This window comes from Schistocerca piceifrons, chromosome 2 (genome assembly GCF_021461385.2).
Source record: "Schistocerca piceifrons isolate TAMUIC-IGC-003096 chromosome 2, iqSchPice1.1, whole genome shotgun sequence".
Lineage (NCBI taxonomy): Eukaryota > Metazoa > Arthropoda > Insecta > Orthoptera > Acrididae > Schistocerca > Schistocerca piceifrons.
Window position 1 is genome coordinate 878,630,194 of NC_060139.1, and position 25,586 is coordinate 878,655,779.

A 25,586-nucleotide genomic window follows, 5' to 3' on the forward strand; every position below is an offset into this window, starting at 1 on the left:
GTATCCACTTCGGCAAAGCCGTTGCCTCCTCGATCCCACCAAGAACTTATCGGACATTTGCCTGAAAAGTGGTTATCTCAACAAAGGTTCATTCTCGAATATCCTGCTGTGGCCAAAGAATGATAATTACGTAAAAAATTCTGAAAAAAATGTTCGTGGCCTACGGCAGACAGACTGAAAGCGTTGAATATGCCATAAATAGAACTCCCTTAAACTCATAAACGGATAGTCAAACACACACGGAAATTCTTATTTTTTTTTAGACATATTGGTCCAAAAGTTCAGCTCCGATTTTGCCTTACCGGCTAATATTTTCGGCTTTGATGTACAGCAAATTCTGGAATTCAATCTCGCCCTCCAAAACACACACACACACACACACACACACACACACACACACATACACACACAATGTAACATAGCTACAGCATGTAAATTATAATTGATATTCAATTTTTACACAGTTGGAAACATTATATTTACACTTAATATATCTAACATGTCATCAAGATTACATAAATGTGCAGAAAGTATAAAGTTACGTAAAGCTGACAGAAATGGGTCTGTTACCACTGAAGGCATTTGCATTTACATTTATGTTCATTTACGCACTACACAATCTAAGATCAGCATTAAGCTTTGAGACTTTGAAATGGAATTTTTTCCTGTATGTTCTTTGAACTTAGTATTTTGTAGACACCATATTGGCTCCCTTCAGTGTTCACAAAGCGTGATCATGTATTTCATCTAACACAACAGGGGAAAAGATTCTGTTAGCACTGGATGTATTTTTATTTTACTTTAACATTTATGTTTTGTTCATCCTTTCAGTCAAAGACAATCACAAAACTTTGAGCAACGTTCAGAAACACTGCTCGTTTTTCTCTGTTGCACAGTGACACACGGTACTCCAGAGTCGTAAAACTACACATAAAAGTCATATCAGGCCACATAAATTCATCTGGTGATGGAGGTTTCAACACGTTGTGGGAATAAATAATGACTGGTAACAACCACCTAATCTGTGCTTTCGCCGTCCTGACAGATCACTGAAAACCAACACGAGAAATAACTGCCAAATTTTAGCTAAGTATGTTCACTCACTTCTCAGCTGAGAGCCTCAGATAGAACATTAGATATTTAGAAACCCCCATCCAGTTCTGATTCAGAAACACCATCTGTTAAAGAAGTAAAGGAAATAATCAACTCTTTGAAGAACAACAAGTCTCTCGGGGAAGACGGAATCATAGCAGAAATATGGAAAATAATATTAATAATGACCGGTATCAGTAAAACCGTTGTTAAATTCCATAAGAGCAACTATTTCACTTCAGAAATGTGATATGAATTATCACTTTCCAGTAGTGGTCACCCTCAATAAGTGCAGTTTCGTATTGGAGGCCTTCACTTCTGCTCACCTGTACATTGCGAAGAAACCGAAGTCCACGGACAGATCCAACACTAATACAACGCTCTTGGTGGCCATCTTCCTAAAAATTTGAGTCATCACGGCTTATTATCCATCTGTATCGAGTAAATAACTGTTTCTGTGGTGACGCAACCGCTGTTTGTGGTTGACAACAATAGGCGGAGTCCTCGCTTCTCTTCGAAAGCGATGCTCACTCACTCACACGCTAAGACGTCTCCCACGGATTCAAGTACGAGAGATGAAGTGCGCAACAATGGGCAAGGGTGATGGCTACAGCTTTGTTCGAATTGCAAGCGACAAATACTGAGAGACTATGTAAGGAGCACCGATCCGGAATTCTCTCGCAGTTCGTCTGTGCATGACAAGCATGATTTTAGTAACTTTACATCAGGGTCAGACAGAGATTCCGAAATTGCAGTGCAGCGTCGCTCATTCATCCATCGCCCGCCAAAGTTTACATTTTTTCCTTTCCCATACATCTTTTTTCTTGAAGTGTTCCGCAAAGGGCATGATCAAATAGTGGCCTTCCACTTTACTATTTGAATACTGCAATAAATCGTCTCAAAACCGGTGTCTGCTCACATCTTTCAAATTGCGTGTGTTTCTTGAAATGGACATGCTTAATCGTTGCCAATGAACGAAACCTAGAGTTCGTGCGAAAGCTTTCCTGTATGGTCGCTTAAAGGGTTGATTGTACTGGTCAGTAGAATGAATATGAACAAAAACTAGTTGCTGCAAGCACTCCCTCAGAACTGACCGTTTTAAAAATATAAATTTGCCTGTGATTCGACGTTCTTAAGTTTAAAGAATAAACACGGCAATAACAATTTTCATTTCGCACGGAAGGTAAATACACTCTAGCGTTAATTTAAACGTGAAAAATTTTGATACAAATGGCAGTCTAATAAATGCAACTCTTAGGAACATTCTCATTGGCTCCTTGTACGAATAATCAGCGCTAACAGAAGAAGAAATGATTTTTATTTTATGTTTTGCTTTGTAACATCTTCCTATTGGCAGAAGAAGCTGATGCGCAGTTTGTTTCTTCCATAATTTGCAACCAAGCGCAGGTGTTGAAGTTTCAGCAATTCACAGCTAACTGTAGGATACAAAAGAGTCAGCCCCGAAAAGCATTAGAGACTCTGTTCGCACACAAATGGCATCTCCAGGGTGCACCTGCAGTCGTTGATGGTTCCGTCCGCGTAAATATTCCCGCAGTCCTCGCCTTCTGGAGAACCGGGGAACATCCCGTTATTGGGCTCCCCCTTTGCCCACCTTACGCGGCCACTCGATTTCAGAGGTTCACCTGAAGCATAGGAAACAATCATTTCAGACACGCAAAATTTATTATTGGAATAAATGTTAAATTTGAGCAGTGAGGAAAAACCCTTATTCCTAGGCTAAATACGTTTTGCAGGCTCAAAAAAATGGCACTCATTTATGATAATCCAAGTTCCCCACGTCATCTTCCGGTACTTTTGCAGAACCAAAGTCGATGTTTCAAATTTTTATTGAGTTCTTACAACGGAATATCAAATGTGAAGTGACCCAAACTGCTTCCTACTGAATCACTCATTTTCATGCTAATGAAGCCATAAAAAACGTGTAACGTGCTAGCAGCTGAAATGCGATTCAGAGGCGCGTGGCTCAGTTTCAGGACATGGTTAAATGTCAGAAGTTCACGGGACTTGGACGACAATGGGTGTACGCTGAAGGTGCGGGGGGAGTGGGGGATTTAGAGATGTCCCACCGACTGTACATGTAACGTGCTGAAATTATAACCTACATACTGTACTCATAGGAAAGAAGTAAACTGAAATTGTAACCTACATGTGATGTTCATGTAGTGTACTGAAATTGTAGCCCATATGTTGCACGTGTAGATGGTGATTTTTTCCATCGTGTACAAATTCTAGGGATTGATGGATGAGAAGATACGGAACAAAAAAGTTCTAATGAACTTAAGTTCAGAAAACCATTGTTTGCATGCAAGAGACCATTTATTCAATCATACTTTGTTGTAGAGACAGCTGTCTAATACGCGCTGTACAATACAGCCACAGTTACAGTGTGCATCGTTTCCTCCTAGAGGGTCGTACTGTATCTCATACGTCACGCCCGAGTGGCCTCTCCTGTCATGGTAATTGGTAATGTTGCGTTCGATTCACTTCTCTTGCTAACTCACCTTGTAGTGGATTTGATACAGCATTGTACACAATGGTTCCTTGTGGTCACTGGCACACAAGCTGCACTTTGCATCGATGATAATCACGAATCCGCGGCTCTCAGTGCCTCTCTGATGATTGCTCGGTCCTCACGTCCTGTTTTCTCTCTAGGCTGAGGGCTCTCTTCTTGATGCTGTGTTCAGCCATTGTTCACCCATTCTTGCCAACACTGTCGAATAGAGACATCGCCACTATTCAAATGTAGAGCGATTTGCCGATTACTGCAACCGCTTTACCCGACCCCCTTCGAATCGAGAGCTCGCCGACATGGTGTTTACTTATGGAAAGGCAAAAGGTAGTGTGCGGCAGCCATCAAGGTTGTATCAGGAGACCCATCTTCGCCGACAACAAGCACAGCAGTCAATGTTTGCAACAGTGTTTCGTCATTTGAATGAGACGGGAATGTTTATGGAAGCAGGAGATCATGAAGGACATACCCGAAGTGATCCGACACCAGACTTGGAGGATGCTGTAGAAGGCGACTGCCGTATCGGTACCAGGAGGTTGGCCTGCCAGTACAGGGTAAGCCATATGACCGCGTGGAACATTCTCCATGACAACTTTTACAAACCTTGTCACTCACAGCTTGTGCAAGGCTTATTACCCACAGACTTTCCACATCAGGAGCAGTTTTGTCACTGGTTTCTTCACCACACAACCACGATTTCGGTGTTGGTATCATCCACCCTATTCATAGATGACGCCACCTTTACGCTCAGTGGCATCTTAAACTTTCATAACGATTATCCGTGGGATAGTATGCAAAACCCCATGGTATGGTGACAGCGTATCATCAGCATCGCTACTTAAACCTAACTAACCTGAGGACATCACACACATCCATGCCGCCGGCCGCGGTGGTCTCGCAGTTCTAGGCGCGCAGTCCGGAACCGCGCGACTGCTAAGGTCGCAGGTTCGAATCCTGCCTCGGGCATGGATGTGTGTGATGTCCTTAGGTTAGTTAGGTTTAAGTAGTTCTAAGTTCTAGGGGACTGATGACCGCAGCTGTTAAGTCCCATAGTGCTCAGAGCCATTTGAACCACACATCCATGCCCGAGGAAGGATTCGAACCTGCGACCGTAGCGGTGACGCGGTTCCAGACTGTAGCGCCTAGAACCGCTCGGCCATTCCGGCCGGCAAATTGGACGATGGGACCCGGTTCCATGGCCTACTCGTTCGCCGGATCTCAACCCTTGCGATTTCGTCATGGGGCCGACTCAGAAGTATCGTGGATGCAGAGCCCTTTCCAGATGTGGAGACAGTGGAGCAGCGTATTCACGCTGCCTTTGACACTGTTCGTGTGCAGCCAGGCCGATATGAATGTGTGAGACAGAACATGCTACGGCGCGTACACACATGCGTTGAGGCACATGGAAACCATTATCAACACATAGTATATCTGTGGCTGCATGGTACAGCGCGTATTAGGCCACAAACTCTGTAACGGTGTATTATTGTATAAATTGTCTCTAGCATGGGAACCATGCATTTCCGGACATAAGTTCATTTGTCCTCCTTTGCCCCGTATCCTCTCATCGATGTCCCTAAAGTTTGTACACAGTGGAGAAAATCATCGTTTGGAAAAGGTGTATTGGTAGTAGTAAATGAAATTCTAACCTACATCTTATAGACATATTATGACGCACTGGTTGAAGATGTACTACGAAAATGTGATTGTAACACACTTGTCGTAGATATATTACGAAAAATGAAACGAAATAGTTCTTCATGAACTACATATTTCAGTGATTTAATTGTGATCAACCTGCTTGGTAGGCTGAATACTCCACTGTGATATTATCTACCATACGGACTGGAGGAACTGGTTGGTAAGGTAATCCTTACGAATATTTTAGCTCTAATATAGAAATATTATCCAGAGCAACGCTTGTCTGAAGTCAAGTTCGAATTGTTTTCATTCGTAACTGCGCCCCAACGAAGAAATCTTGTACTAGTCCTCACTCGTTGCTATGTTCATGCAATGTGCTGTCCAATGTGTTCTTCGTTTCCACCTCAACGCAATTCGTAAACAGTTGCTGTACTACCAAAGGTAAGATAGTGTTTTATGGAACAACAGTATGCACTTACAAATGTAAAAACACTGTGTTGCTATGCGCAGGACATGGAATCTTTTGTGTGGAATGTACCTGCAGACATGCACTTGGCCTTTGGAGCAGCAGGAACTATGGAAGGAACACGGCGTTTATACGCAGAACGTTATCCAAACAGACGAATACCAAATCAGAGGCCATTTGGGGCTGTGGATCACCTTCTCCATGAAAGGGGCACACTGAAAGAGATTTCTCTGGTCGACGTCGACCATGGAGTACACACAGTCATGATTTCGATAAAAGAGTACATCAAATATCCGACAACAAAAATTCAATCTGTGTACCTCCGTTGCTCATGCTCTAAATGTTAGTTCTTGCAGGGTTATGAGAACTCTGTGTGACGATCATCGTCATCCGTACAAGCTGAGTAAGGTACAGGACTTTGTACCAGCTGGTTTTCCAATTCGGGACGACTTTGCAGCAAAGAATACTAATTCCCCCAATCACAAACATTGTTCTGTGGACTGATGAATTGACTTTCAAAAGCCAAGGAATGTTCAACAGTCTCAATTCCCATATATGACCTCGTGAAAATCCTCGGGCTACGGCTGTCCACCATTTTCAGGAATGATTTTCAGTTAACATTTGGGCTGCAATTATTCACAGCCAAGCAGTGCCGCCTTATATTCTGGCTCCGAGGCAAAACCAGCTTCCTCAGTAAACACAGTAGACCTCCACACTGCATTCACATAGCTCTTTCTTGACACCACTGATTTCGGAAATGGTGGTGGTGTCGTGCCAGTGGAATGTTGCGCTACAGGGCGTCTGGCTCGTAGCTGTCCTTGAATTAAGCGATTTGTAAAAGTTCGGTGTGTCACTTTGGGGCCAACTGCTACACTAATTTCTGCTGCCGAAGCCATACGCACAACACGATGGTCTTCCCTTTCGATGGTGCCACGTGGCCGCCTGGATACCGGTCCTTTTGCGACAGTACATTGTCGTATCCACTACTGACAGCAATTACAAACTTGGACACGTTTCTGTCAAGTCTTTCTGCAATATCGCAGAATGGACATCCACATGGAGTTCATGTATAGCGTGGGATTTCATACGATAGCAAGAGCCCTCTCGTGGTTTTTCCTTGCACCCCGACAGCAAATTTGTACGTTAGATTGGTGATTCGAACTGTCGTCCAGTCTTTCATGAATATTATTCTAGGGAGTGTTTTCCGACAGGATAGTGCCGGCATTCCATTCTGTACAGAGTGTCGACGTGTCGCCTTGATCTTGTCGATCACAGATCTGTATCCAGTCGAGTACGAATTGGACGTCATCGGATGACAATTCCAGCATCTTCCATAAACAGCATTAACTTTCCCTGCATTGACCGACCAAACGCAAAAGGCATAGAACTGACATCCGGCACCTGTACAATACAATGCAGGCATTCAACATTATGGCGACTGCACCGGATACTAAGGTACCAGCATATCACAATTGCTGTAGCTTGTCTCACGCTTGCAGTAACCAATTTTTTTTCTATGTTAACCACATAGATATGTCATCCAGACGTATTTCCGAAATATCATTAGTCTACAGTAACTATTTTTTGGTGTTGCGATTTTTATTGGGTGATCAGAAACGCACTGAACAGCTTTGTAAGGGTGTTTCAGTGTAGGCCGTGTTAAGAAATAATTACTCAGAAAAAAATTAGCGCTCTCACCTAAGCTTCTAGAACAAGTGACACTAACTGCACCTGGCGGGCCGCTTGAATCTGGGCGCGCAGAGGCCTGGTTGGCTAACTTCAGTAGCAATTAATTAGGAAATGGTGCCATGTACCGAATTTTTTTCTTAACAATCCCATCTCAGCACAGATTACCTTGTAATAGCATTACGAGCATTTCAGCCTGTTTCTCATCGTCCTGTTTGATGAAAGAGAAAATTAGAATTCCTGATATTTGGGTGTTTCCTCATCCTGTACGAACCACATCTGAAGTCGTCAACAGGACATCAACCCTAAATGATCACTCCTGCTGTTAACGTCATACAGTTACTTACTGCAAGTACTATCAGCAAAAGATGGAATGCGGTGGAAAGAGAGAGTCGAAACTTCTCTCAAATACTGGGCATCTCTTCAGAAATTACACACGAAATACTGACTGATTTGTTCTGTGAGTTCCGTTTTTCTTTCATGTTGAAGGATTGAAATACGATTCTTTCCAGCCAATCTAAATATGTTACTTACATAGTAGTGATACTCACCCAAGACAGTGACGTATTCCCCTTCCTTGAAGATATCGTGGAAACCGATGAAAGCAGCGAAGTTATCTGACGAGTGAGCTCTCATTACTTCGCGTATAGCATTTTCTTCCGCCTCAGAGTTCACAATGGCGAGGTGCGCACCTTCCTTTGCGCATGTTCTCCGAGCATTTTCCCAGTTCATTTTCTCAGTGTGCAGCTTATAGTATCCAACATTTCGAAAGAATTTGTAGTCGGCACCAACACGGGGAGGGGGTGCTGTCCGTGATATATCAAATGACACATTAGGTTCATGATAAAATAGGGAAAATAACGCTAATCATACAAAGGTATGTCCACAATAGGTTAGTACAGACCGTCCTGTAAAAATTGTGTGTACTCTTATAGGTAGGCCAAAGACTGTTGCTATCGAATGACTCTGGGATGTGGCTAATTAAACTAACTGTGTATTACTTTTTGTGTATTACAAAGAGTATGTTGGCTACAATATATTGAAACTTAGTGCATATTAGGTTGGTAACACTGCCTACATGTATGCGAGATTAACTCGAACATTGGCATTGTTGTTGCGGTAGTGCCAGGCTGTAAAGGTTGTTGAACGTCCGTAGGGGTCTTGATTACCCTAATGTGCGTTCCGTTTAGCTCATTTATGCACACTGAAAATAATAGCTTGATAAATACACAGTGTTGAAACATATACTGTGTGTAACTTATAACTGTTTCCTTTCAGTATTAGCCCTATATTATTTTATTTTATTTTTCAGCGACACTGAGTTAAAGACTTATAACAGATGACGATACACAGTATATACTGCACTTTTGGATGGGTTGAACCAGGAAAAACATTCATTTGGAGGTCTACATTCCGATGAAAATCCTGATTCTGTCGAAATACAGGAATCAACAGGTACAGAAGAGAGTGGAGAAGACGATGATGATAGTCATGGTAGTTCCTTCATTTCAAAAATCTTTCTAGGTGAGAATGGCTATAAGTCGTCTTCAACTACACCATCTAAGAGAGAAAGGACTAAATCCAGAAATTTAGCTACTCACCTCCCAGGACCAAGGGGTCAAGCATGTTTTATTTCTAGTCCAATTAAAGCAAGTCAGTCATTAGTGACAGAAGAAATGCCAGACATGATTGTCACTTAGGAGAACGATGAAATTACTCGCAAAAGTTCTTCAACCTGAAACCCGGAATGTTACCATAACACTACAATAGTATTGTTGAGCTAAGAGCTGCCATTGGACTTTTGTAACTCTGTGCCGAAAACAAGGCTGGTCACACAAATTTAAAAGAACTTTGAAAATGCCCTGTTTTGCGCTACAATGTCATCAAAGGCTATTTCAGTTTTTGACTAGTTGTTTAAGATTCGATGACAAAGCAACCTGCATGAAAGAAAACAAGAAGACCAACTTGCACTCATTCAGGACATCTGGACTAAATTTATTGACAACTGCAAATCCCTACACACCCCTTTCTAATACTATACAATAGACGAGCAGCTAAGGGCTTCCGTGGCAAATGCCCATTCAGAATATACATATCTTCAAAACCGGACAAATATGAAATTAAGATTTTGATGCTGAATGATTCCGAGACTTATTATGTACTAAACGCTATTCCATACATTATGTGAGAAAGTTATCAGATCCGATCCATGGCACTAATAGGAACCTGAAGTTGACAACTGATTTTCGTCCATTCCTCTTTGTCAGACAATGATTGAAAACTTTGGTTTGACAATGTTGGCAACTGTAAGAAAAAAAAACCTGAAATACCATTTTTACGTTCTAAAAATGACAGTAAAACACAATTTGCCTTTAATGCCAAAATATTCCGTAAAAATCAAATAATCCACTATATTATATTACACTATATTACTTTATACATTCAAGTCAGGCTCATGTAATAAAAAATATATATAAAACCTTATTCTCAGCATAGTGCTGAAGTGTAACACTTACCAAATTTATAAATACCGTATGGTACTAATTGTAATAACTAAATAAAGTGAAGTAAGACATTCTATTCCATTATACACATTCAAATATGAGACAACTAAACATAAAGTAATACAAAATATCATTTATTAATAATAATATGCACATTTTATAAATACCATATGGTACTCATTCTTGTAATAATAAGAAAATCACTACAGGTAACTACATAGTTATTTACAACGTCATATATTCGTAAGACAGTCCAATGTATGTGTTAATGAGCTTGGAACACATGATGTATGATAATATTTTACTGGGCTCCAGTGGACCCCAGTGTGAGGTGCAAGGTAATGCAAATCAAATTTGCGGTGCGATGGTTAATACACAGGGTGGTCAGAAAAGGTCTGAAAATCTTGTAATGGTGTAGCAGGATACGTTTCGCTGAGAAATAACTGTTAAAGAAAAATTTCAAAACTTTTGCTGGCCCTGAGTCAGCATTGCATTTATCCAGTCAGGCTGTTGTGCGCACAAATTCAAGCAGCCCTCCAGTTTAGAGTTGTAAAACTGCACTGGCTACAGTAGATTATCACAAAGAAGCGTAGATCTCGACAGTTTTCATAGTAGCTTTGGTCAGTTAAGGTGACATGTTGGACGTGTTTCATAGTTATCGAACTTTATCCTATAACGATCGGTTTCCGTATGTACGCAATGAGGGTCTTACGAAATTCCACTATAAACCAGAAGCTATGAACCATCTAAAAAGTGAATGAGGATATATAAAGGGTCATGTAATCTACGAAACATCTGCCCTACACAGTTATTCTCTTGTTTGTTACTTAAAAATAATCCGTATTTACAGCAAAATTGAAAATGTCTATGTTTAATTTAGATTTCATTCGAAAATTGTTGGTTTGTAACGTCAAACAGAGGGATGCTGTAGTAAAAAGAATACAGCTATCCCATATGGCGATAGGAAACGCAGTTACCTAGAAAAAAGTAAAATAAAAAAACAAAGAAGAAAAATACATCAAACATCGCTACAATACTTCGTCGAATGTATATAATCCATGTTTCTTTTAGTCATAAAGAACTTTCGCATTGTCAATAATAACAGGAAACTCTTACTTTTAATAATGGTGAACATCATTCTATTGCGTACAAATTAACAATAATTATATCTATATGGTTTTATATTTCTGCATGTATACTGTACTTGCACCAAAAGCAACATCTTTAGTTACGTAAAAAACACAAAAGTTACACTGTCAACAAATTTTTGTTGCTTATAAAATAAAAATTAGTTTTTGTAGGGATTTGAAATACACAATGGACTAACACTGAATAATGTGCGATTCTAATTACGTGCAAAAGGAAGAATAGGTAAACAAGAAAAACAATGAGGAGTTGTCAGTGCCTAGTTTCTCTCTTACACTCTCATTTTTCTGTTCCTACCAGTGCTGCCAATACTATCGGTAATCCCACCATTTACTACGTCGTTTACGCACTTTACCAAAAGCACCAAAACACAGATTTGGTATAGAGCAACTCTACGCCAGATACAATTAACGACAGTTGATCTCACAGCCTAGATGATAGTGCACGAGACTACTCAGCCTTTGGCTCGGGTTCGATCCATACTATTGAACCACGTCCAGTTTGTGTATCTCTCACATTTTCGGTTTTAGGACACTAAGCGAAGAACATATTTGGCGATACCGTCTCTGATGGGGCTGTTGAACTTGCGCACCTGTCGGCCTGACTGGCTAACATAAGTGCTAATTAAGTCGGAAACGGCGCATCACATCGATTTTATCCTTAACAATCATTTCTCAGCATAGACTACACTGCAACACTGTCAGAAGCTTTTCAGAATGTCTAACTGAAAGATAAAGGTTATCGTCATCTACAGTACAGTTGCGAAAGTTAATCAGTTCCAGTAGAAGCCGACTGTATTCGATATATCTTCATTAATATGACACGAGGCATGTAGGTGACTCTTTGTCGTGAGAATATCGCCTGCAAGGTACTCATTCCACAAGACTCAGGCCAAGTGTAGAGCACATACAAACATTACAAATATCAAGAGACGGTGTGAACAGATTTTATTGCATGTGCTCGGTTAATTTAGAACGAGGACCTTCTTCCAAATATACGGAGATAGACATAGCCTCAATGAAATTGCATAGAATAAACCTTCAGTACTTCTTGCTGTTCTTTTTTATATGACTTAAGTTCGACATTGTCAGACAAAACATACTTTCACTTATTCTAGAGCATAATTACTTTAGCTACAACAACAAACTGTACCAACAACATGAAGGTTTGGCAATGGGAAGTAGCTTAGCTGGGATATTGGCTGACATTTACATCAACCATATAGAACAAACATTTTTCTCAACCAACCAGCACACCTCAAACAAAATAGTCTGCTACAGAAGATATGTTGATGATACAATCTTGCTTTTTGATGGTATAAGCAATGAAATAGGTACATTAGCAGCAGATCTAAGCAAAATGAACAAAAATATTAAATTCACAGTTGAACATGAAACTAATAAAAGCATTAACTTTCTTGAGCTGAAGATTTGCAATAGTAACAGTAAAGATCAATTTAGTATTTACAGAAAACCTAACACCACACATGTCAGTATTGACAACTCATCTTGCCACCCCTGCCAACAAAAAATGGCATATTTCACAACGATGCTACACCGAATTAAAAAAGTGCCAATGAGTGACACAGACCAACAAAAGGAAATGAATATAATTAAAACAGTTTCTCATAATAATGGATATAAACGCATAATAATAGAAAAACTCCACAACACAATGCAGACAAAAACCACAGATCCACTTCACAGCAGTCACCTGAAGCCAAATCAGTGTGCCACAGAAGCCAAACCTAAATGTGCTACGCCCCCATACATAGGCCCACTATCATAACGAATAGCAAACTTATTTAAAAAGAAAAATATCATAATCAGCTTTTCCACAAATAATAAATTACAACAAAAAGTAATCCATGATGTAAATACCTCCAAGAGTTCCTACTGTAAATCAGGAATATGCAAACTGAAATGCGATACAGGTCCAAAATTCTACATTGGACAGACAGGCAGAAGTTTTGAAATTAGATACAAAGAACACATTGATGCTTTAAGACTTGGTAACTTGAACAAATCTGCATTTGCAGCCCATATTGCTGAAGAAAACCATCCAGTGAGAAACACTGAGAACAACATAAAAATTTTACATCTAGCAGAAAAGGAGCCACCATGAATATATTAGAAGAAACAGAAATACACACACAAAAAAACAGCACCCCAGACTATATCCTTAATGAACAAACAGAGTTTGCCAACACCCCTTTCCTGAAAAATTTCCAAAAATTATTTTCCAACCTCCAAAGCAAATTATATTAGTACGCCTATCTGCAGATCAAGCAGCAAATTTATATGTTACTATAATTCTCATGGTGCTAAATGTAATTAAATAATGTACTATACCTATACAGTAACAAAAAAAGAAATAACTTTATAATTAATGTAACAGTATCAACTCAAAAAATGAATGTCTATATACTAGTGTAAAATGCATTTCAGTTGCGTAAGTGAAAATATGATCCTTTACAAACGTAGGACATCTTCAAATGTTACGATATATCGTAGCATCTTTGACACTCATATGTTTGTAAGCTCTTTATATGTATCTAATCACGTGGTGCGTGGTAGAAATCTTCTCTGTGACAAATCTTAAGTGTTCAGTGAGAAAAATTTATATGTGCAACAATAAGAATGCAGTGGGATGTATTCACATCTGTTGGACGAATGTTATGAAAACAAACACTGTAAACCGACATCTCACGTAAGTCACATGCAACGAAAATCTGTAACGCAGCCACTTGTGTGTGGCGTGCTTATAGTTATGTACTACTTATATTTTAGCACAATTAATCTGTAAAAAACACACCACATGTTATAAGGAAAGCGTGTAAACCGTCTGAAGATGGATCACAACGATTTGAAACCGGTAACGGTACCCTTTGAATAAAGGAACTGAAAGTAAATTTGTGGCAGGTTGATGTCCCAAAACCATCAACATTTGTCTTCAAATAACAGCCACGGTCTCCAACCATGTAATCATGTGAGAAAATTGCAAAACACAGTGATATTTGATAAAACTCTGAGTGTTGAATTGTTAATAAAACTTACCCAAAACTAGACGTAATTGTTTTTTGATTACAATCCAAAACGTAGGGTAAGAAAGGATTATAATCGTTCCCGAAATTATTCATCACTAGATAGAGAAGTGGAAACGTATTGAATATCTGATGTCGCAGACTAAGTATCTATACGTATTTGCTGTCTCTAAGGATACATCTCTTCCCACTGATCTCGCTGGATACGACCGAAACACAACTAAAGTGTTTTCACCATGTCCAGACTATAAAGGGTGAAGATAAATACGTGCACCCAGCCTTCGCAGCGCGATTCCTCACATACTAGCAGTACACAAATATCTATCACAAAATTTCGTTCTCCGCGTATTCCCGGCAGTGAATGAACGTTAAAGATAGGCAATCTGGCCATACGGTAATCTCATGTACGGTAACCACCTCTGCCAGAAGGGCGGAGCAGTGCCGTGCATTTGGTGGATAGCGGTTTGGCTTGGCTTGGCATGAGGGAGATCGGTCGTTCCAATCTGGGTCAAGGTGTATTTGTTCTTGTAAGCTTCATTGTTCCAAGTAATACTGCAATATACACTGCTTCTTGAGCCACTCGTAACCGACATTTACATAGCACAGGCTTTTGTAACGGTGGACATAAAGAAAGGTGGTCAGACGAGTCAAAAAGAGACAGTTGAAACAAATGACGTGTCTTAGGACAGAACAACTACAAAAAAATATCAATTTCGAGATGCCAAAGATGACTGCACAGTTAAATAACTCAACATCTGCTAGTCATTAATATTATATGCAGTATGGTTGCTCAGATGTAGCACATTAGCAACCAGTGACAATAATAATTTCCATATTAATAACCGAATGATGTTTAAAACTGGATATGTTGTTCTCAGAGCAGATCGTCGAAGTGACCTCCCTGTAGTCCAGTCATTAAACGAACCGACGGCTCATACGGCTCTGGACTCTTCGCAACGTGGATGCATTCACAGACACAAGAGCACCATGAACACGCACAAGCAGCTCTTCCACTTGTGTCGGCGGGGTAGAATACACGTGTCCTTCAAGTGTTCTCATGGGAACATGTTGATGTTTGGTTTGTGGGGCGCTCAACTGCTCGGTCATCAGCGCCCGTACAAAGTCCCAATTTCTAAACAGTCCAACTTTTTTACACAGTCCACTCTAGCCCCTGTTACGAATGATGACGATGATAAAACGACAACACAAACGCTCAGTCCGCTGGCAGAGAAAATCCCTAACCCGTCCAGGAATCGAATCCCTCACAGGACGAAATGCTAGGGATTTAGGTCAGATGAACGCGGAGACCATACAACTGGACCTCCCCGTCCAACCCATTCCCCTGGAATTACTCTGTCTCACATGAATTCCAAAGTGTGGAGGTACACCTTCATGTTGGAACCATAACCTCTACCGAAATGAAATGGAACATCTTTCAGTGCGTCAGGCAAATAGTTTGAGGGGAATGTATGGTACATTCGTGCACTTAACCAGTCAGCTAACAAGCAGGGACCAAGCTCCTGTCTCCCAGTTTTCCGTACATGCTAAAGCGAACTTGATATCCATAGTTGCGGGTGACGAACGGGTTAACGTCACAACAATTTTGTGAGCTTTGTGCATATTGAAGACACCTTCACGAGTGATGGTTGCTTCATCCGACCATAATACAGTGTTTATGACGACTTCGATGGCTTCCTGATGTTGCTGGAGACTTTCACAGAACTGCACCCATCTACATCTACATTTATACTCTGCAAGCCACCCAACGGTGTGTGGCGGAGGGCACTTTACGTGCCACTGTCATTACCTCCCATTGCTGTTCCAGTCGCGTATGGTTCGCGGGAAGAACGACTGCCGGAGAGCCTCCGTGCGCGCTCGAATCTCTCTAATTTTACATTCGTGATCTCCTAGGCATGTATAAGTAGGGGGAAGCAATATATTCGATACCTCATCCAGAAACGCACCCTCTTGAAACCTGGACAGCAAGCTACCCCGCGATGCAGAGCGCCTCTCTTGCAGAGAGTGCCACTTGAGTTTGCTAAACATCTCCGTAACGCTATCACGCTTACCAAATAACCCTGTGACGAAACGCGCCGCTCTTCTTTGGATCTTCTCTATCTCCTCTGTCAACCCGACCTGGTACGTATCCCACACTGATGAGCCATATTCAAGTATAGGTCGAACGAGTGTTTTGTAGGCCACCTCCTTTGTTGATGGGCCTACATTTTCTATGGACTCTCCCAATGAATCTCAACCTGGCACCCGCCTTACCAACAATTAATTTTATATGATTATTCCACTCCAAATCGTTCCGTACGCATACTCCCAGATATTTTACAGAAGTAACTGCTACCAGTGTTTGTTCCGCTATCACATACTCATCAATAAAGGATGTTAAGGGTCAGTTGCCACTCCCTGCACCAAGTGCCTATCCGCTGCAGATCTTCCTGCATTTCACTGCAATTTTCTAATGCTGCAACTTCTCAGACGGATGTCTCCAGGAAGCAGGTTTGCGTTAAAGTATAATGATAGGGGTGCAGCCGATGCTCGTGCAGCTCATCAAACAACGTGCTGACTTGTTACGCTACGCGTACTTCACTGGGCTTCTTGGTGTATGACGTCAGTAGCTAAGAGTGCGACGAGTCCGTGGGCAACTATTGTCACGCGATGGTGGAGGGAGAGAACCTGTCTCCCGAAGGCGAAACTCCAGATGACGAAATACATTTTTATCAGTATGACGACGACCAGGACATATGGCTGCATATTCACGAGCTGCAACATCAGTCCAGTAATCAGATGCACCAAGGACCAGAAGCATATCCACATATTCATCGTTTGTGTATGTGATACGTCTGCCACACTGTTTTGAATAATGCAAGAAGAAAATACTATTTGTATAAATGTACGTGGAGTCGGCCACGGGCGCGTTACTTCGCTATCAGCTAGTCCGTGTCTGGTGAATGGCGAATCCAGTAAAACAAGTCATAATTCGCAGCGGGCTATTCCACCTCTTTTACAGCTTTTGTTCTGCACGATTTATCCCCACACTGCCGATTCTGCAATGTTTATTTTCGAAATACACTGTTTCCTTACCGGTAAGAGACATGATGTTCCCGCATTTCCATTGATGATAATATTAATAATAACAGAAACGCATGCAAATACCTACTAAACAGCATGCATTTACCAGATTCCACGTTGAAAAGCATGATTAGTGGAGACAATATATACAAATGGTAACCGAGTTTGTAAATTATTTGTGAAGCAGTTTACTATCCCTACTGGTGACGCAAGGCCGGAACGAAATGTAATGGATCGGAATGCGGCAAGAATAATAGTTGGTAATAATCGATGGGACCATATACAGAAGACAGGTTTGGAATCTAGTAGAGGGAGTGGTGCGAAACATTTCGCCTCCATGATGTGGTTCAAATGGCTCTAAGCACTATGGGACATAACATCTGACGTCATCACTTCCCTAGACTTAGAAATACTTAAACCTAACTAACCTAAGGACATCACCCACATCCATGCCTGAGGCAGGATTCGAACCTGCGGCTGTAGCAGCAGCGCGGTTCCGGACTGAAGCGCCTAGAACCGCTCGGCCACAGCAGCCAGCTCCATGATGTCCAAAAATCTACTTTAAAAGCTAACCAATGAAAACTGTGGTACTTCCATTGCTGATTCGTTTTACGTAAGTAAAATCATTTTGTAGAATACCCACTGTAATCGCTGTATAACATATTAAGATGCAAAATAATGTACCGTGCAGCCTATATTTAGCACATAAAAGCACTTACGCCTCGGTGGAGACTCGAACCCTCAACCTACAGCATGCTGACCCAAAACGCTGTCTACTGCAGCAACTGCACGGTACTACTGCTCTTTTCTGACAGAGATAGTTACCGTACATGCGGTTACAGTGTTGCTGATTGCCAATCTTAAACGTCCATTTACTGCCGGAAATATGTGGAGGACGAAATTTAATGACTGACATTTTGTTTTTATTGCTTGTATCTAAGGAGGACCGAGAAGGCGAATTTTTCTTCACCATGTATAGTAATTTTCTGACACATACTACAGAAAGTACCATCTTCGTAATGTGTCCCATTTGGCGATGCACTGCTGTTCACGTCGATATTTTTCCCTTCATTTGCTGCAGAAAATTCACTCTCCGTCATTTACGTTTTTATAGTTTACAATATAACTAAGCACTATAAACACTTCCGACAAATTCAGTCGGATTCGTTTTATTTTTTGACACTATGAAACTTTTCTGAGAAACTCATCTCGATCATCGAAAATTTTGGACCACATTCACCTTCCTTATCTTATACAGAACTGAAGCACGTTTTAATTCTGTTGCTGTAATTGTTGACAATGAAGTAGAAGATAACTCATAAATATTCACCAACTTGAGATAAGTATCATTTGGCGATAAATTATAAATAACAGAAGTCTGGCCGTCCGGAGTGGCCAAGCGATTCTAGGCGCTGCAGTCTGGAACCGCGCGACCGCTACGGTCGCTGGTTCGAATCCTGCCTCGGGCGTGGATGTGTGTGATGTCCTTAGGTTAGTTAGGTTCAAGTAGTTCTAAGTTCTAGGGGACCGATGACCTCAGCAGGTAAGTCCCACAGTGCTCGGAGCCATTTGAACTATTTTTGAACAGAAGTCTACAAAGATGCAGTTTTACATGTCATTGATCCAAACAAAATAAATAGAACACTGTAACTAAACTAAAAGTCTGTTGCCGCTGATAAAGATGACTTTTGAGTAACATACTTTCACTATATCTGCAACGTAACATATATCGTAATATTTCATTGATATGAATACCATTTTTGTGCCACTTACAGAAATTTTCACTCTGATCTTTCATGGCAGCAATATTGGAAGTATATTTGCCTTCTTTATGAATTATCCTAATTGAATATTGGCTAAAAAGAAACGAGCAACATAGTCGGTAGTTTCTCAACTAGCCGCACCAGCCTAGGATGAGGCATATTTTTTTAAAAAAATGTAAGAATATTTAAAGATTATTGGACCGTTAACTTCCGACATTGATATGCTTCGGAAAATCCTCAATAATCGGAAACATTTAAGACTTGTTTTTACATCTCACATTTGTTTATGTATTTATTTGACGGATAACATTCCACTCTGCATGAAGTGCTATTGCGGTTATCAATGCGAGGCATCTCGCAGATGTAAGTGGAGCTGCGGTAGGAAATGGAGAAATTGCAGTGGATTGTAGAAGTTACGAACGAAAGTAACTTGCGTGATGTGTGACTGGCAATAAGCAAAGCTCGGTGAAAGTTGGACTATATGTAGATAGAAAGATAACTGAATCAATTACAGAATGAGATGAACAGAAATGAAACGTCTGTTATACAATAATAACACTTAAGTCACTGCGATTTATAATGAGTCCAAAGACATCACAAAAGCCGGGACATGGTTCTTAATAGTGTGTGTGGCGACCATGGGCAACAATGCAACCTCTGCATCGTGTTCCCATGCTAGGAACAAGGCTGCTAGGGAGTTCTTGCGGTATGGCATTGCATTCCTCCACCAGTGTGGTTGACAACAACGGTTTGACAAATGCGTGATGTTCGTTGGTGCAAGTGTCCGTGCTGCAGCAGTACATCACCCGTCGCATTTTACTCGTGCCCCATGACATTTAACTCGGGCGAGCGATCGAATCAGTCTATCCGCCGAATATTATTTCGTACCAGGAGCTACTTCACTTGTGCCGTTATACGCAGTCACCCATTTCCATTCACAACCACGAAGTCAGGGCTGAATACACCCCTGGAAATCGCACATAGGGATGAAATACAGTCTCACATTAACGTTGACCGGTGAATGGAGATATGGAAGCTAGTGTACCCATGCGATAGTATTCCTCCTTCACAATAACACTGGGACTACCAAAGAAATCTTTTTCGACAGCGCTCCTGGGTGCATTACATTCCGTCATATGGCGAGACGTGGGAACACGCGTTACACTCAGAAACAGTTCTGAATGTCTTGTGATACCTAATGATGATCAGAGAACTGAAACTCGTCAGTGAACTACACACCCGAAAAAAATGGCAACACTATGTAAGGGGTTCATTAGGGGTCCATTACTATTTTCTAGCGCACTTGAGCAGATGTAATTTCGATCGATTGCTCACCCGCTGCCTGCGATATTGAATATCTATGCTGCAATAGAATCGCAGGTCAGAGCAGTGCTAGCAGTAAGTCGAGTTTAGTAGCTTGCAGAGAGCAGTCGTGTTTTGTAGCTCGCACAGAACATTTGAGTTATGAATTTCGGACAGGGCAGTGCTGCAGTTGACTTGTGTTGGCCGGTCGTGCATAACGATGGTGGTGCCTGAGCGATGCGGTATAAGGTAAAAAAAAAATTATTGTTATTTGTTGCCTCGCGCATATGTTAATTTCCACAACTGATTTAACCACAATTGTAAGGTTAAAGTCTCATGTAATTCCTTGCAGAAATGTTTCAATAATAACTTTTGTTCTTAAGAAAACTTTTGCAGTCATTTATCTGAGTTTAAAGATTTTACGAATTTTTCCTGTGCTTACTCATGTTGATTAAGCAAAAGAAAATCAGTTGTTTTTCTACAAATGAAAATCTGTTGGCCAGCATTGCACTGGGCTGCGCCAAAAATTTCTCATAGGAGCAAATATATAGATAGCTTTATCCGGCGACATCATTGTGAGGTAAGAATTTTTCAGTTTATTCAGGATGCTTTCACAGGGCCACGAGGCAGCGCTGCTGGCGTCAAAACTTATGAATCTCGATATGCAGTCACTCTTTAATGGAAGATCACATTAAAAGTTGAAATTTTATTATTGGAAAGAAATTTTTCTATTGGGAACTTAAAGGAGATATTTCTGTGGGGAGGTTACACTAAATGTGAATATTATAATTATTTTTTCTTTTGGGAGGTTCCAACCAGAAAGGAGTTGCGTGACATAAACGGAAGTAGGTAGGTATGTTTCTACACATCTCGAGCGTTAGTTACCTATGAGACTGGACGTGGTGAATTGATGTTAGCCACCACTCCCTTGTAGACGACAAAGACGTCATTGTCAGCACTTCATTGAGTTTGAAAGAGGTCGTGTAATAATGCTACGAGAAGATGGATGTCCTTTCTGCGATATTGCAGAAAGTCTTGTTGTTGAGTTGACTGAAGAGCCGAAATGCACGCGTTTTAGCTCACGCAGGCTGGCGTGAGGAGGGAAGAACTATACTGACGTGAAGTCTGGAACATGACAAAGAATTATAATTCAGAAAGCGGACCTAAGTAGTTTGATACTTAACTTTAATCCATTAATGATGAACGTCGCTCTTGACGGTACATGAGTCACAATATTATCTGTTCAGAAGACATAGTAACTGGATATGGCGCCTTGCTAGGTCGTAGCAAATGACGTAGCTGAAGGCTATGCTAAACTGTCGTCTCGGCAAATGAGAGCGTATGTAGATAGTGAACCATCGCTAGCAAAGTCGGCTGTACAACTGGGGCGAGTGCTATGGAGTCTCTCTAGACTCGACCTGCCGTATGGCGGCGTTCGGTCTGGAATCACTGATAGTGGCGACACGCGGGTCCGACGTATACTAACAGACCGTGGCCGATTTAAAGGCTACCACCTAGCAAGTGTGGTGTCTGGCGGTGACACCACACTAGGCAATAATGCAGCCACTGTACCTTTTCTATTGGGAACTTAATCGAGATTTTTCTGGTCGAGGTTACACTAAATATGAATATTACATTTATTTTTTTTTCTGTTGGGAGGTTACAACCAGAAAGGAGTTGCGTGACATAAACGAAAATTGGTAGGCGTGTTTCTACACCTCTCGAGCGTTAGTTACCTATGAGACTGGACGTGGTGAATTGATGTTAGCCATCACTCCCTTGCAGACGACAAAGACGTCATTGTCAGCACTTCGTTGAGTTTGAAAGATGTCGTGTAATAGGGCTACGAGAAGATGGATGTTGCTTCTGCGATACTGAAGAAAGACTTGGCAATAATGGAGCCACTGTATGTACCTGATCGGTGGCAGCGGTGGTCACGAGAATGTATGATCGCAGGAGGACTGCGCTACAGACGGTCACGTGGCACTACTGACAGGGAAGAACGTCGTGTCCAGTGTATGCCTCTGGTGCATCGTACTGCATGCATCATAATGCATCTACAGCAGTAATGTGAGCAGCATTTGGCACCACTGTGACACAACGAACTGTTACAAACCGGTTAATCCATGGACAGCTCGAGCGAGACACCAGTATTATGCGTTCCACTGACCCTGGTGACTTCAGTAGCGTAAAGTGAGAACTCAATGGAGGCAGGTTGGAGGGCTGTAGTGTTTTCTGATGAAAGCTTGTTCTGCCTCGAAGGCAGTGATGGCTGTGTGTTGGTGTGAAGAAGGTCAGTTAACGGTCTGCAACCATCCCGTCTGCGTTCGAGACACATGGGCCTACGTGTGGGTTTATGGTCTGAGGTACGATTTCGTATGACAGCAGGAGCAGTCTCGCGGTTCTTCCACGCATCCTGACGTCAGTTTGGTGACTCGGCCTTCTGTGCTGCCCTTCATGAACGGCATTCCAGGGCCTGTTTTGCTACAGGACAACGCTGGTCCACATAACGCTGTTGCAGCCAAACATGCTCTTCAGAGTGTCGACATCTTACCTTGGCCTGCTCGATCAATAGACCTGTTTCCAATTTAACACATATGAAACGTCACCAGCAGACAACATTATCGTCATCAACAACAGCATTATACGTTCCTGTATTAGCCTAGCTACTGAAACACACATTGAAGTTCATCCCACAAACTGACATTCGGCAGCTGTACAACACGATGCAGGCACGTTCGCATGTCTGTATTCATAATTCGGGTGTCTATACCGTTTATTAATGTACCAGCATTTCACATTTGCAGTAGCTTATCTCGGGTTTCCATTAATCTGTGATCTTGCAATGTTAATCACTTGAATATGTTACATAGAAAAAGTAATGCAGAAATTTCATATCCCTACACTGATTACTTTTGGTCTTTCGATTCTTTTGTTTTATATATGAAGCTTTTAGAAGGAAGAAAGAATCGATATAACAATCATTCGTCGTAGAGGTCATGAGAGATGGCGTAGAAACTCTGATCCTGGGATAGAATGAAGGAAAGCGGCGATGCCTTTCTTACGAAACTATCCCGGAATTTTCCTCAGACGACTGAGAGAAGGGGCGGAAAATCTAAAACTGGATGGATGGAAGGAGGTTTGAATCGCCCTCCTCCTGAATGCGAGTTCAAATACACTTAAGCAAAAAGTGCGAACAACACTCTGATGACCACGGAAGGAGGGGAAAACCAACAACATCAATGAGTAGCACAGACATTCTTCGCTACAGAGCCTAAATCGCGAAGATAGAAGCAGCAGGAGAAAACAGAGAAGAGATTTCTTTCATTCTGATAGAACCAAGGTTTTCTTCCTTCTTTGATACTCAGATGCGAAACTACACTTAACTAAAATAAAAATTTGCTGGAAGTCGGAAGCTCCTTTCGTGATGTTAAGTACTGACCTACAACACTGAAAAACGTCGTCAGGGTTTCGTCGTCACCACAACCTTGACGGGTAACGTCGATGTCGTAATGCAACGGCCTTTCCTCAGCCAGCAGATCACTGACGTCTCTTCTACTTTTGCGGATGAGAGCCGCCTGTAACAGACCAGACAACTGGTGAGTTTCGCTGGTGTGAGGGTAGTGTTAGCAGCAGGCGAGTGTACACCCACCTTGGTTATCCAGTGACCCGTAAGGTTGCGGAAGCTGCTCGCAGAGAGGCTAACACTGCTTGCAGAGGGCGACACACAGTCGTCTGCGAGGAGCTCTCGAGGCGATGCCACAATGAAGAGTATCAGCAGAAGCTGCCAAGTGCATTCCCAGACCATACTGTCCTCTGCAAAACCAGACAGAACACGGTTAGGAAGACTTGGCAAAGTACAGAAGTCGATTCGAATGCACAAAGCCCGACAAAGTACGTAAATCATCCAGATTTCATGGACGGATGTCAATGTAACTTTGTACACATACTCTCCGTAATCGGGCGTGTAAAGGGTCGTAATCCTACGTGATACGTTGAATTGGCACCAGAGCACATTAAGTGTTGTTCGTGGTAGGTATTATTACCAGTCTTGGTAATATATACAGTGAAGTGACAAAATTCATGACCCTTCATAATATCGTGTCGGACCTCCTTTTACCCGGCGTAGTGCAGCTGTAACTGAACACCACCAGACCACCGTTCCACCAACCTCAAGCGCTTGATCTGCATCCATGGATGCAGCAGCGAAAAATAAGGGAGGTTTCTCAAATATTCAGATACCCCAAAAGCGTATCCATTGAGAATGGCTTCATGTTGCCTACGGCCTGGCTGCCAGCGATTCCATCCCGGGGGACCGCATGCGTTCACCGGCCAGCAGCACCACTTGTCCCGCATTTAATAGCATAAATGGTGGCGTTAACACTTCCACACAGGGAAACAATGCACGTTAAACAAGCTGCCGATTTGTTATTGTCTACCAGTCACCACGAAAGCTGCCTACCAATCACTTAGTAGTGGCACAGGCAACCTGCCAGTACGTTGTTTCCTACCAGTTTCATGCCAGAGTTGCCTTCCAATAAGCCACCAGAGTAAAACAGATAATACCCTGGCGTTCAGTGATCCCCCCCCCCCTTGCACCAACCCCTAATAGTACACATAGCAAGTGTCAAGTGACATCCCAGAGATGTGACTTGGGTTTTTTTTTTTCGGTCATCAGTCTACTGACTGGTTTGATGCGGCCCGCCACGAATTCCTTTCCTGTGCTAACCTCTTCATCTCAGAGTAGCACTTGCAACCTACGTCCTCAATTATTTGCTTGACGTATTCCAATCTCTGTCTTCCTCTACAGTTTTTGCCCTCTACAGCTCCGTCTAGTTCCATGGAAGTCATTCCCACGTGTCTTAGCAGATGTCCTATCATCCTGTCCCTACTCCTTATCAGTGTTTTCCACATATTCTTTTCCTCTCCGATTCTGCGTAGAACCTCCTCATTCCTTACCTTATCAGTCCACCTAATTTTCAACATTCATCTATAGCACCACATCTCAAATGCTTCGACTCTCTTCTGTTCCGGTTTTCCCACAGTCCATGTTTCACTACCATACAATGCTGTACTCCAGACGTACATCCTCAGAAATTTCTTCCTCAAATTAACGCCGGTATTTGATATTAGTAGACTTCTCTTGGCCAGAAATGCCTTTTTTGCCATAGCGAGTTTGCTTTTGATGTCCTCTTTGCTCCGTCCGTTATTGGTTATTTTACTGTCTAGGTAGCAGAATTCCTTAACTTCATTGACTTCGTGACCATCAATCCTGTTGTTAAGTTTCTCGCTGTTCTCATTTCTACTACTTCTCATTACCTTCGTCTTTCTC

At 41.8% G+C, this 25,586-nt stretch overlaps 1 protein-coding gene across 1 annotated transcript in view; it reads right to left on the minus strand.

Moving 5' to 3' along the window:
- Positions 1–773: 773 nt before the first annotated feature.
- LOC124776828 (hemolymph lipopolysaccharide-binding protein-like) overlaps positions 774–25,586 on the minus strand; it is a 42,108-nt gene continuing 17,295 nt past the window's right edge. The window contains exons 2-5 of the mRNA XM_047251987.1: positions 23,907–24,070; positions 23,697–23,832; positions 7,967–8,221; positions 774–2,735 (exon numbers count right to left, since the gene is read on the minus strand). Coding sequence (XP_047107943.1) covers positions 2,563–2,735; positions 7,967–8,221; positions 23,697–23,832; positions 23,907–24,070 — 728 coding nt within the window. The 3' untranslated portion in view covers positions 774–2,562. The remainder of the gene's footprint in view (positions 2,736–7,966; positions 8,222–23,696; positions 23,833–23,906; positions 24,071–25,586) is intronic.